Source organism: Pholcus phalangioides, unplaced genomic scaffold (assembly GCF_987345545.1).
Source record: "Pholcus phalangioides strain wild (caught in Gottingen) unplaced genomic scaffold, Ppha-v1.0 ptg000032l_1, whole genome shotgun sequence".
Taxonomy (NCBI): domain Eukaryota; kingdom Metazoa; phylum Arthropoda; class Arachnida; order Araneae; family Pholcidae; genus Pholcus; species Pholcus phalangioides.
Window position 1 is genome coordinate 10,879,475 of NW_028301622.1, and position 13,785 is coordinate 10,893,259.

Below are 13,785 nucleotides of genomic sequence, written 5' to 3' on the forward strand. Positions count from 1 at the left end.
GAAACGTCAGTCCGCGAACTGAAACCTTCCTGTAATACAGTATTAAGTTCAAATTATATTCATCTATATTCCGACCATCAAAGTAGGTATATTTTTGATATTTCACGGAAAATTTATATTGTCAATAATTTTTCATTATTTATCAGCCATTGCTTTTGACATTTCAATTACAAAAAACTTACTGTTTTCAGATAATGCAAAATAATATAAAACACTTTTTTTCACGCGCGAAAACAAGACACGTACATCGCCATTATCGGAACAAAAATGCAATTTTTTCATTTTAAAATTATTATTATTATACTTAGTACCGTCTATCTTAATTTTTTATAATTATTACGGCTCGGATTTACATGACCTAAAAATTTTGAAGATATGCAAGCATTTACTGTGTGACCTAAAAAGCACGAAAATATTTCAGTTATTGCTTTTTATCCTATTAAGCTGAAAATATATATAAAAAATTCATCAATTTACCATTTTATACTTAAAATTCTCTCAACTGATTCAAATGAAAATCACGCCTTTCTCGTGCACATTAGCTGTTTCTTAGGTCGTTCTAGAATCGCGCTGGATTTTATATATATATATATATATATATATATATATATATATATATATATGTGTGTTTCGACGAAAATTAAATTTTCATAATGTACATTTTTCTATATTATAGATATATAATATATATTTTTTTATTATATATATTTATAGAAATTTATATTTTATAGCCGTTTTAAATGTTTAAAAGATACTGCTTTTAGTTTCTTTCTTTTAAGAAATATTTGAGGAAACTACTTTGCAAACGTTTATTGAAAACTAGCAAAAATACCTGGAGCTTCTCTGGTTTTTCTTCAATTATTGGGAGAATTGAAAAAGTGACAAACCATTATAAAGGAATAAACTGTTATACTGGCAGTATTAAAGAAGTGCCAAACCATTGTGAAGGCATATACATGTCTGAAACGTATTGTTTGAGAACCACGGTAACCTAAGTAAACATTCCGGAAGTGATTGTTGAGGCCCACGAACCATTGCTGCCCGGAAGTTTTTTGCCATTTCGATGCCCGAAATGGGCAAAATGTTTTTTGCAATGTTTTTTGCCCAGCTCTGACGAACTTTTAAAGTAGCCTATCATTCAATCCCGGTCATGTTTGGTATATGTATATGCAAAATTTGTGGCGACGATCGGTCTAAAATTGTATATTTGTATAAAGGATTAACATACATAGGCCTACATACTTTCACATTAATGTAAGATTTCGGGAAAAATTACCAGATGGAGCAATATTTTTTTATTGATCCATGAAAAAAGCCTATGAAAAATGCTTGTCATAGAGCAGAAGTTTAGACACTGCAATCTCGTCGATTGTTCCTGAAGCTGAATTAAAATTTTGCTTTAACATCGATTTAGTGCTGGAACTTCTAACACATTTAACAGAATAAAATATAGTGGTGCAATCGGTCCTTCTTTTAAACACGGCAAAACACCAATCTATCATGATTGGACAATTTACTACCAGTTTATCTGCTTTCAGATATGCAACTATGCCGAAAGTGTATGTTCTGTACGTAACTGATACCTGGTAAACCTAACCGCCTGCGTTGTCTTTATGGCATTATAAAAATTCAGATTTTTTTATTTTGTTACGCACTGCATTTTCACTCTCAAAACTGGTATAGGGTAATTTTTGAACGCCTGTTGAGCATTGTTTAAATTGGAATCCCACCTCTACGACTGACGGTTGATGATATAAAGGCCTTGCTAGCACTTATAGGACACCCTGTATAATCCCTCAAAACTTTTTCTTCTATGGATATTTCAATACTTGCCAATTAAAGGGTTAAGAAGAATTGCAACCAAAGTCAACCAAAAATTTAATTTTTTTTAAATATATTTTCGTAAAAGCATTGCAATACCGGAATATCTTTCATGTGTGTGCCATTGTAATCAATTTCTTTTATGACATAATATCTTGCATTAACAAGTGGAGGGCGCGACATCATGTTTTATATATATATATAGCCATCTGGTGGCTTGTCTATGACCTATTAGCTGATCCTCACCGTCCATTGCACGGTCCCGTTCGTAATATATACGCTCCAATGAAAGAAAATCTGTGTCCTTTGTAGCTTAGTGGTGAGAGCACGCATCTGGCACACGAGGGGCCAGTGTTCGACGCCCGGTAGAGGCAGAAATGAGATTTTTCCTTGCTTAAATCAACATCTCAGAAAATAATCATCTTTACAACATCCAGCTTTCTGTATATCTTTTAATTTGAATGTTTCTTGAAGATTCTCAAAATTTCTCTGGAAGAAACTTTTGTAAACCCCCCGAACTCTTCGATCCTGCGTACCCCCCTGCCACGGCAGGTGGTTAAAAAAATCTCTTCATTTACATACCAATCATAAACAGGTACAGAGGTGGCGCTAGGGGCTATCACCTCCCGTTCAATGAAAGAAAATTGTATCATTGCCATAGGTGAGAGGGCGGGGGTGAGCATTCGGCCTCCCCCCCCCCCAGTTCAAGGAGCTTGTATTTGCTTATTATTTCAACCAGTTGAGGCATACGGGGGTAGGGGGCTCTTAACCTAAGGGCTGAGCCGCAACGAAGATTTGCCACTCTATTGCCCTGGGCCAGCATCAATTTTGCTCCCCCCCTCACGTAGTTTCCAAGGGAAGAGTGTAAATTCATCACCCTTCTTGTTTCAGCGCCCGGGGCACTAAAACACCTTGCTGTCCCGCGGTTGCGGCTCTGCTAAAGGGGATCTGAAGTTACTGTAAAGTAATCCACTTACCAGTACAGGTAGTTTCTAAGGGCTCTAAAGCAGCAATTCCCGATTGGGGAGGGGGGGTACAATGATATGTACATACATTGATACTATACAAAACAAATAACCAGTCAATAATTGTAATACACACGCATGATCGTGCCTAACACTCGCTGGAGTCGGAAGGTATGAAACAGCGGTTGCAGAATAAACAAAAAAATGGGTTAATAGATGGGTTAATAGGGGGGTATGGTCCCCTCTTATACAGGTATACAGATATACAGGTCTCGCAGCGTGATTTCATACTTGTAATAAGGCAGTTTATCATTTCCTGTGGCAATTGGTCCCACTCATTCAGCAACGCTGTTTTTATTCCCTGGATGGTTCCCGGAGGGGGTTGCGAGTTGTAATTGCCCTCCCCAGAGCATCCCAGACATGATCTATAGCGTTAAGGTCTGGAGATCTGGCTGGCCAATCCATCCGGCGAATATTCTCACTCACTAGAAAATCGTCGAGCAGAAGAGCTCTATGTGGCCTCGCGTTATCGTCCATTAAAATGAACTCAGGGCCAACTGCACCCCTGAAAAGGCGAACATAGGGCTCCAAGACCTCATCCCTATACCTCACACCAGTCACAGTGCCTCTTTCAAAGACATGGAGAGTTGTGTGGCCATCCAACATGATGCCTGCCCAGACCATTAAACCTCCATAATGGTCGATTTCGCGGACATTGGAGGGTAGGTAGCGGGTCCCTGGTTCTCTCCATATGAACGTACGGCGAGAATCGGTGCTTAGGCTGAACCGGGACTCATCAGTGAAGAGAACGGTCGCCCATTGATCCATACTCCAATCTCTATGCTCTCTGCACCATGATAAACGGATTCTCCTGTCCGTAGAAGTGAGCGGGAGGCAAACAGCAGGTCTTGCAAACAACTCTCTCTCATGAAGTCTTTTGGAAACAGTCACTCCTGTTACGCCTCGCTATAATCGACAAATGGCGATCTTCTCTGGCCGTCGTGGCTGTTGGACGACCTTGCCCAGGCTTTCTCTCGATGGAACTGTTTCCATAAGTTACACACGACACTGGGCGTTAAAGAGAGCTCTTTACAAATCTGGACTTGAGATTGGCCTGCTTCTAGCCTCCCCACTTCATTCCATCATCTAAACGTTGGTGGTTACTCATTTTTACTGTTACAATTTGAAATTAACCGATTGCTGCAAAATAACACCAAGAAATTCGCCGAGGTGTGCTAGCGAACGAAATGCGTCTTAACTTACGCGCGCTTATAAAGCCTGTTTCTCTACTGGCTCCGCCTACACACACGTGTACGCTTACGTATTTGACGTACAAGATTTGCATTTTCGTCTAGAAGCAGTGTTTTTACAGTCAGTTCAGTTCTTTTCATGAAATTCGATAAAATATGCAAATTCTCTTAATTTATTTCACCAGTGTATAATCAGCAAATAAAAAAAAATATATACGATGCCAAATAAATTGCTAGCGAACGGTTTTTGACAACTGGCTCTTGCAAAGATGAATTTTTTGGAAAGAGAGAAAATTCACCTGCCTTTTTGCGGGGAATCGAACCCACGCCCTAGATCACTAGACTACAAAGGCAACGAATGTCTCACTCTTTCCTTGGAGCTCGTGTACCCTGAAAGGGGCCGAACATGGACGCCCGGACCTAACTCAGGCCAAGCTCACAACTGCCGACGCTGCCAACGGTCCCTTTCAGTATATACGAGCTCCAACGAAAGATTGAAAGATTCGTTTCCTTTGTAGTCTAGTGGTCTAGGGCGTAGGTTCGATTCCCCGCAAAGGAAGTTGAATTTTTTCTCTACTTCCAGAAATTCATTTTCGCAACAGCCAGTTGTTATAAACCTTTGTATGGATAGCGGGGAGTGACGTCATCCTTTCAGAACTATATAATACCGCATATTATCGTAAGCTCGGACTTGTATCCGGTCTATAAGCTGGAGCCCACTCAATATTTGCCACGATCTCGATAATACCTGATACATAAAAAATATTTGGTTTAGCCCCGCCCCATAATATTTTTGATCCCGCCCCCACATTATTTCCAATAACTTCACGCATTTGCATATTGTACATGATATCATTTCTAATTTGATAACGCACACACTCTAGTCAGTTTTAAATCCTCTCACTGCGAAATTTTTCTTATGTGCGATCCTTCAAGCAAAGACAAGAATAGGAAAAAAAAGAAGATTTCGAGTGAAAAACGTATTTTTATCTACTCTTATCTCAAATTGGCGTAAATACTTGGCAAGCAAAAAAAACCCCAAAAGACACACACACACAAACAAACAAATGGTGTTTGTATTTCTTCCGTAGAATTTCCGACGTAATATTCCGTCAGTAACCTACGTTACCGTACACCAACTCCGTTCATATATCGCCATACGGCAATTTCCAACCAGTGGAGTTGGGTGGGATATGAAGGTTAAATCCATCGATGGTCGCCCCAGGCTCGGTAGGCAATCAGGGCCGCAACTAGGGTGGTGCAGCCGGGTCTGGTGCCCCGTGTGCCGGACTAGAGGGGGAGCAAATTTCACTCTTCAACTTCTCCTTCAACATGATGAGGGGGCGCCAAAAAGCGTGCTTGCCCCGGCTGACCAAGTATCTAGTTGCGGCCCTGTAGGTAATGAACTGACGTTCTATGCCCGGATTCGAACCCATGGACCTTAATGGTAACGTTCACAGTGGAAGACGAGCATCTTATCACCATATACGCCACTCGGGCAACGTCAGTAACACTGGACGGGTTAAATCATTCTATGTGAAAGAGTGTACTAAATGAAAAATACAATCCCAGAGCAGCGAGTTCCAAATGGTGTATGGCATCTTAAGGCGCATTGAGATTGGTCTTTGGTCTTGTGGCAACAACAACATCAATGAGCCTTTTGGAGATGAAATTAAATTGCAAATGTCAATAGGTTTGTACGTACAATTCCTAACTAGGGCACTTAAAAACCCTGATATTGAACAGAGATATCAAGACCATATCACGTCAATCTCATTCCATTTTTAACTATATTTTACTTTAATTTGCAGGAATATTTACTGCAATCCCTCGAGTGGTGTTGGCCTACAGTTTATATTTGAAGAATATCCGCTCATAACCTTTCTTCGCTGATTAAAATGGGTCCGTTAAAGAAAAAAAGTATGTATTTTTTGATCGAAATTTCCACCGCAGAAATCGTGGAATAATTATCATCGAAACCCCTACATGATACGGGATATTCTTTTCGTATCGTTTTTCTAATCAAATCGATGATCAATCGAATTATCAATGCATAAAAAGATTTATTACGATTGTTACAATTTTATTTTCAGTTTTGAAAGCGGTGGCGTATACAGCCGGAAGCACTGCACTTATTATCGGAGGGACTACCTTGGGAGTTGCAGCGCTAGGATTCGGTGCAGCTGGAGTAACTGCAGGTTCGATCGCTGCGGGAATACAGAGTGCCGTCTATGGTGGTGCCGTCGCTTCTGGTAGCGTTTTCGCCGTCTTGCAGAGCGTTGGGGCTACCGGATTAGCAACAGCCACATGTGCTAAGATCGGTATGGTCTGTGGAGCTGGGTCAGCTGTATTGGCCCGACGACGATAATGGAACAACTATTTGTGAAATAATCGCAACATTATAATTAACTAACGCTTTGGCTTTTGGCCGAATTTCGATTTTTGAAACTAAACGGATTTTTGATTGTGATATTGTTTGTGAGTTTTTTTCCTTCCGTGTCAACGGCCCTTATCGTCTGCATACATTAAAAAGTACTTGGCAACTTGGAAAATTTAGTTACTACTTAATCACTTAACGTGTGTAAACCGACCCGCAAATCTCCTAGGCCGAACACATACTGGAGAGTCGAGAAATACATCGAGATCAGCATCGATGTCCCCTAACATACTGAGGAGGCACAGAAGAGCGAAAATGACCGCAGGCGTTCTGAAGGGTAAAGAAGAAAAGCCTTTGAGCGGGAAAAGTGACATCTCGCCAACTAGTAACCCTACCAGCCTGTTCATGCCAAATCAATCAGTTTGGCAATATTGGAGGATTCCGATAAACCAGCGGTTCTCAACCAGTGCCCCGAAGATCCCTTAGGGCTCCGTGTAAACTCCCAGGGGTTCCGTGGCCACTCGAGGAAAATAAATAAAAAAAAACAGTAAATTTGAAAAAAATAATTAATATTTTTGAATAATTAAAATAACTCAGAAACTTTTCTGAATAAATAAAAAAAATAGGCGTCTGGGGCTCCGCCATAGAAATTACACACCGGAAAAGGGCTCCGTGGGTCAAAAAAGGTTGAGAAGCGCTGCAATAAACGCATTAATCCTCAAAAGACCACAAGTCCTGTTTATGTATGTTTTTAATGACTTCTTGTATCAAACCGTTGTTTCGAATATTATTGCACAATATGTATAAAGATTGAAATAATTATACTTCAATCAAGATAGAGAGACAATACAATTAGTTAGACACTACATGCCTACAATCCGCAGAAGCTAATTTCGATACTTTCAAAAGAAAATATCACCGTTAATGAGATGATGAAACCGTAATTTTTTTATGGCCAGCGTATCATTATGAAAATGATTGTTATTAGCGTTGAATGTATACGTGGTCGTTAATCACAAATTATCAGTGTGGATCCATTATTTATGAAATCCCAGAATTACAGATTCCTCCTGTATGCAGGGCCGTCTTAAGAGCATCATGGGCCCAAGGGCCAAAGGATTTTTCTGAGGCCCTACCAGGCAAATTCCCGAAAATCTCAACCACATCTCACTTTTGTGAAGCCTTTTTTATCTTGAGGTCCCACGGTTCTTGCCCTGGTGTGCCCATGCCTTACGAGGGCACTGATTATAACCGGCATGTTCTGTGCATAACCAATTTCAATGAACGCACGGATGCTGCAATCAACTGGTTTCGATTTTTTAAGAAATACAGAAATATGTATTGTGTGTGAGATGTTCATTATTTGCATCAGAAAAAAATCTTGTGCCTCTTTCATAACACACGACATTCCAATTCAAATCCACGGACATAATAGATATTCAGTACAATAAAATAAAAGAGAAAAAACAGAAACCATGTTTCGACAATGTTAGTAAGCGATGAGCAATCATCACGGTGTTTATCCGTTTTCCTAAAAAACGGGATCTCAAACATTTTCCACCCGCGCCACCCATTTCCCTTATGAAGAGACATTGGCGTACGCAAAGGGGGGATTTGGGGTTCTAACCCCCCCCCCCCCCCCATAACGTAAAATTTGAACTCCCCTCCCCGAGAAAATTCTGCCGTACGCCTATGTGAAGAGCAGTTGTAAGCAAAGCATTTCTTTGAAAAACCTTTGTCAGGATCACTGCCAAGCTGCACCCCTGACGAAGGTTGGCGCGCACAGTTTGAGAAACCCTGCTAATCCATCAACGTGTTGACAAATCCAGGGCCGTCATTCGAGGGAGAGGAGCTTTTGAAAATACAATAAAAATGGTATATATACATACAAATATATATATACTAGGGGCTCTGCGCCCCTGCAGCCTTTGGCGGCCAACCCCCCCCCCCCCTCTTCTCATCACAACATGTCTTGTTTATTTCGTCCCAGCGACTTCATCAGCGTTATGGAAAGGGACATGTGAAAGCACCAGCTTACTGAAGAAGCGAATTTTACAATAATAAAACAACATAAAACAAATGTGATTCATCAAGAACCCCCAGAAAACATGCCCATGGGGTCCCCAGACTCCAATTCGCTGAATTTTAGCGGGGCCCAGACTGGATTTATCTCGGGCTATCGATGTGTTGCAAATTTTACAATGTTAAACGACAGAAAAGAATGAGATTCATCCAGGGCCCCCAAAATGAAACCTCTAAACATGGGGCCCCGACTTGGAAGCTTGTTGGTCATTCCCCGCTGCAAGTGCCATGAAAAATTTTCATTTGTATTAATTTTACCAACGAATAAAGTCCAAGGCCCCCAACCAATTACCTGGGACACCAGTTCGCATACTTTTAGTGGGCCCCCCAGATTGGCTTTATCTCGGGCTTTCGCTGTTGCACATTCTAAAATGTTAAATAACAGAAAAAAATGAGATTCATCCAGGCCCCCCAAAATGAAACGGTCCTCTGACTCGGAGCTTGTCATACATCTCCCCTGTGAGTGCCACGGCAAATGTTCATTTGTATTCATTTTACCAACGAATAAATTCCAGGCCCCCCCCCCCTCAGTTACCCGTGACCGAATTCGCAAATTTTATGGGGTCCCCAGACTGGATATATCTTGGGCTTCCACTATCGCAAATTTTTCAATGTTAAAGCAGCAAGACAACAACGAGATCCATCAAGGGCCCTGGAAATCAAACCTTTTAACTTCCCCATTAAGATATACGTGCAATCCCCCGGGTGTGTTGACGACCCTGTGTGTTGGGAGCACTGGTGTTATATGTATATTATACCTCTCGTCATGCCCCCCCTACAAGGGCAGGGCTGAAAGGGGCCGAAACGATTCTTATCACTTTTTGATTTTTCACACTATAAATTAACCATAGAGAGCTCCTGAGGGCTCGCCATCTATTCCAGTCTAGGCGCCCTGCTGTAGGATGTGGCAGCCTCTCCGTAAATGCACGTAACTCTGTCCCGATGGGTCAAATGGGTCCCGAATATGCTAGAGTTAAATGAATACTTGACCCAAAATCGTAACCGATTTCCGTAACAGATTTCCACCACTCAAAAAACGTCACCCACTTCCGTAACATAGAATCGTCACAAATTTCGGTTGCTTAGAAACAGGCACTTTTCGAGTTTGTGTTTTATATTATAGAGTAGATATACATACATTGAGTTCATGTTCTTTGCCTGCCCCCTTCCCTGGAAAACGTTGAAATGACGTTCCTGGAAAAATCTCTACAAATTTTCGTTGAAATTCTAAGAACATGTTCAGTATTGAGTAGAAAATTAGTGTCGACCAGCAATTCTCAACCTTTTTTCTGAGTCACGGAGCCCCGTACGCAACGTTTTTTTTTTTCATTCGGGCATAAAATTTACTGGTTCATTTTACTTTCATCGAGTGAACGCGGAGCACTGGTTGAGAACCGCTGGTACAGGGGCGTCGGAAGTGTTTCGAACTTGTGGGTGCTCGTCTTGAGTCCCATGTAGGAAATTTCGATTTCTGAATCAATTCTGTGGGTGCTCGGACCCGTTTTACAAACTTCCGTGGGTGCTCGAGCACCCACAGCACCCCCGGCTCCGACGCCACTGCGCTGGTATAGACAGTACATAGATAGTTTTCTTTGTAAAAGATTTTTGATGTCTTTGTGGGGAAGAAATGATTATTCCGCGACTGCATAATGATTTATAGTGGTATATAACTTATGATTTTTTAGTGGTTTTCCAGTTTCCGACAAAAATTTGCCACCCTTTACATTTTGTTGCCCAGGGCAAAGGCGTGGGCATGAAAAACATTGAGAGGGCTGAAAGTTGCCAGTCGTTCCGCGGTGAGCCTCGAGCCCGTATGTAGAAGGGTGCAGTGCCCCGCATTATTTATTCATTAATTGGGGAAGGGGGTTCTCAGCCCCCTAACACAAAATTTATTGGGGGGGTTGAAATAGCCCCCCCCCCCGGCCAGGTTCTGGTGCCTATGTCCCGTGGCAGTACGTTTGTTATTAAAAACTATTCAGGGACAATTAAAAAGATGAAATTTAAGGGATGGAATTTGCGCCCCTTCTGATACTACACCCGGGAAACCACACACCCTCCCGCTCCCTTCCTAGTTGCAGCACTGTTCGTTCGTCAGAAGGAAGTTCTGTTGCAAAAATAGGATAGACTGGGTTAAGCACAAAAAATGGGAATCGAAAAGAAGAGAGAGCGCCAAAAGTGGAAAAACACCCGAAGCACTGCCTCCAAACCAAATGGGTGTAATGATGATGATGATGATTCCCCCCCCCCCCTCAGAAGTTCTTTTTTTTTTTCCAAGAGAGTGAGGGGAAAAAAAAGGGGGAGAAAACTGACCAATCCCCAAATAGCGTCTGATTTTACCTCGCGATGAAAACAAACCGGCTTGAAAGAGTCGCGTACCTTTTGAGCTGCCTCTTTCTCCCCCTCGTCTCGCTGCCCGAGTATGTGAGGCGCAGAACAAAACAGTACATTTGTTTTCGCCGCTATTTCGTACCTCTCCGCTCACATCCCCAGTATGTGTTAAGAAGGCATTGACGTACAAAGCTGCATTAAGAGTCTTTAACCTTTCAAGCGGCTTTGTTGACGTATGATACCCCAGGTCTTGATTGGTATTATTTTTATGGTTTGTTACTACTGTCTGGCCCCGCTTGAAAGTGACCATTGGCTAGCTTCACCACAAAGAGATACTGTCTTTTTACAAACATTTGAGATTCAATAGTGACGGAATTACTCTTCAAGTATTGTATACTCACATAGTGGGGTTCAGTAAACACTCATGAAGCCCCACTACAGTGGAACACTCGTTAATACGACTCTCATTTGTACGACTTTTACTCACTCATTATACACACTTGGCTTCAGTCACAGTTTATTCCTAGACATATTAATGTTAAAATATTTAATTTTATTCACGTGCAACATCAATTACACGGCGTTTTCATGTCAACTGGAACCCCGAAACTCGGTAAAATTTATTACTGTCAATTTTTTTACTGTGTTTTATTTCTGTCAATAGGATTTCAATTTTTTTTGTAGGTAGCAAAAGACGTCACTGAAATGAATATTTTTACGAATATTATCGCCAGAACAGCCATAATTTTTAATATGATTGTAAACGGATACATAAACATTCAGCAAGCTGATGATCCCCTTTAAAGTGGGCTCTAAAATGGTTTGTTTATTGTAAGCTTTTGAGAACTACGGAAACGCAGCGAGCCATAAACAAAATAATTCACATTTGTCGAAAGGAAACTATACTACATAAACAGGCCATACTTCTTCTTCGCATAACTACATGTGCCTTCCAAGTTTTTTTTCCCATTGTGTTAGTGTTTCATTTCCCAGTTGTTATTCTTGAAGCATTTTCAACTGGTCTGCTGGTAAGAAACAAGTACAATATATGAATTCGTTCTTTCATTTCCAGTAATAATATAATTTCATAATCTCGTGATCATTTTGTTTTCTTCATATTCAGGTAACTTTTAAGCATAATCCGAAAGTTAAATAAAAATTATGGGAGACTCAGGGCTATAAACGGGGTTCTCTCTTTCTCTCTCCACTGTATTTCTTTTTTTCTTCATCCCCCCCCCCTCTCTTCGGATCTGGAGACCGCCCAATGTCCGAATTTGAATGGTTTGTGCTACTACACTGATGTTTATCTATATTCAGACCTGACAACTCTCCGGATTTGGTCCGGCAATGTCGGATTTTTTAAACGTTTACAGGGTTTCCGGATTTTAATTACATATTGCCGGGTTTGATGCGAAAAAAAAAAATCAAATTATTTTTCGGGTGAAATAATCGAAATTCTTATTAAAATAATCAAAATATTCTTCGGGTATACGGTTACGGTTGAATTAAGCAGGGCTATTGGCTGCTGTGACCATTCCCTGGCTTCTGGTATATATATATATACGGATCTTCAAACACGATTTTTTTTTTCTACTGGAATCATCGAAATTCAAACTAATCGCAATACCAAAATAGGGGGTGCTTGCGACAACGTCGTACAATGCTGACTCCGGGTACTCTGGCTGTGCTCCAGGGTACCTTTATGGGGATATTTTTCTAGATGGTAACGAAATTTTGAAGCGTGGTCAAAGCCGTTCAAACCTGTGAATATAAACAACGTACTTATGGAAGATTTTCTTCGGATGCGCAACCGATAGCCCTGCATAAAGCCGGGTTTTCCTAATCTCTGTTCGTTCTAACTTGGGTCCTGATGTAAATAAAAGCACGTGTACGATGCCCAAAATGATTGGTTGAAGAACATTTCACCTTTCCTTACTGTGCAACACAGCCAAAAATATAATCCTTTGTCGTTTGCCCCTCATACCATAAAATACCTCATAATTTTTATTTTTTTTTAATATTTATTCCATATTATTTCAAAGTTATCTGGAAGACGGGAAAAAATATTTTTTAAAGATCGGTCACACAAAGCATTTTTGCTGCTATGTCTTCAGGGTGGGTGTTGACAGGATACGCCTTTCTCACTCAAACATTACCGTCCCCTTTTTAAACGGAAGTTTCATTATATTATTATTATCATTCCCATTAACAAACAGATTTGATATACACTTGTATACGTTTCTTCAAGAGGTCTTGCAAGAAAAAGAGTTTTCTTCTTTATCGTTTGATGACATAAATGAAATATCCGTGTCTATCTTGTTTGGCAGAGCCATTTGAAAATGCATTTCTTTGCAGCTGCTCTGGACTCCTATAAACAAAGTTTCTGCCAACAAGATTTTTTTTCTCACCCACACGCTTTGACGTACACTGAACGGTGGGGGGGGGGGGGTCACTTATCGTTCGTGGTGAATATGCGCATTTCAAAAGACTTCTCACTTGAGCAGCTTGTTGGGAGGAAGTAATATTGGTTTCGTCGAAGGCGGCGAGCCGAAGTCAGGATTATCACGTAGACGTGAAGGTAACGTTTTTAAAATCTGGTTCGAATGAGTAACGCTCATTTTTGATTCAGTTAGCCTCATTATGACAGACACTATAGATCCGGTGAGAAAGCCTGGCCTGGGGGACCCATTAAAGATTCCAGTCCAGGGGCTCCTGCTGCTGGATGTTGGGGTCATGGCTCGCAACCTACGCATGGATAAAAAACCGAAATTGTCGACAAAAAACAGGATATCAACAACAGGTTGAAGTAAATGCGGATGACTCTCTCATCAAATTGGAACTTCTACAGCCCGTGGATTATTATGAAATATTTAATTATACAGAACCGCAAGAAAAATAAAAAGCGGCAACACAACGGTAAGTTGCTCATAATTTGTTTCACGTTATAATTGGTATCATATCC

General features: G+C 40.9%; 1 protein-coding gene across 1 annotated transcript; it reads left to right on the forward strand.

The window, feature by feature from the left end:
• LOC149066951 (uncharacterized) lies at positions 1-6,506 on the forward strand. Its single transcript, XM_089253230.1, has 3 exons — positions 1-82; positions 5,848-5,956; positions 6,130-6,506. Exons 2-3 carry the CDS (start codon positions 5,935-5,937, stop codon positions 6,402-6,404), a joined length of 297 nt encoding a protein of 98 aa, XP_089109356.1. The 5' UTR covers positions 1-82; positions 5,848-5,934; the 3' UTR covers positions 6,405-6,506.
• Positions 6,507-13,785: the final 7,279 nt, after the last annotated feature.

What these genes read in the sequence shown, in the direction of transcription:
- LOC149066951 (XM_089253230.1), top strand. Translation starts at nt 5,935, where the DNA reads ATGGGTCCGTTAAAGAAAAAAA. An exon ending in GGGTCCGTTAAAGAAAAAAA is followed by an intron (nt 5,957 to 6,129) that starts GTATGTATTTTT and finishes TTTTATTTTCAG; the next exon opens with TTTTGAAAGCGGTGGCGTAT.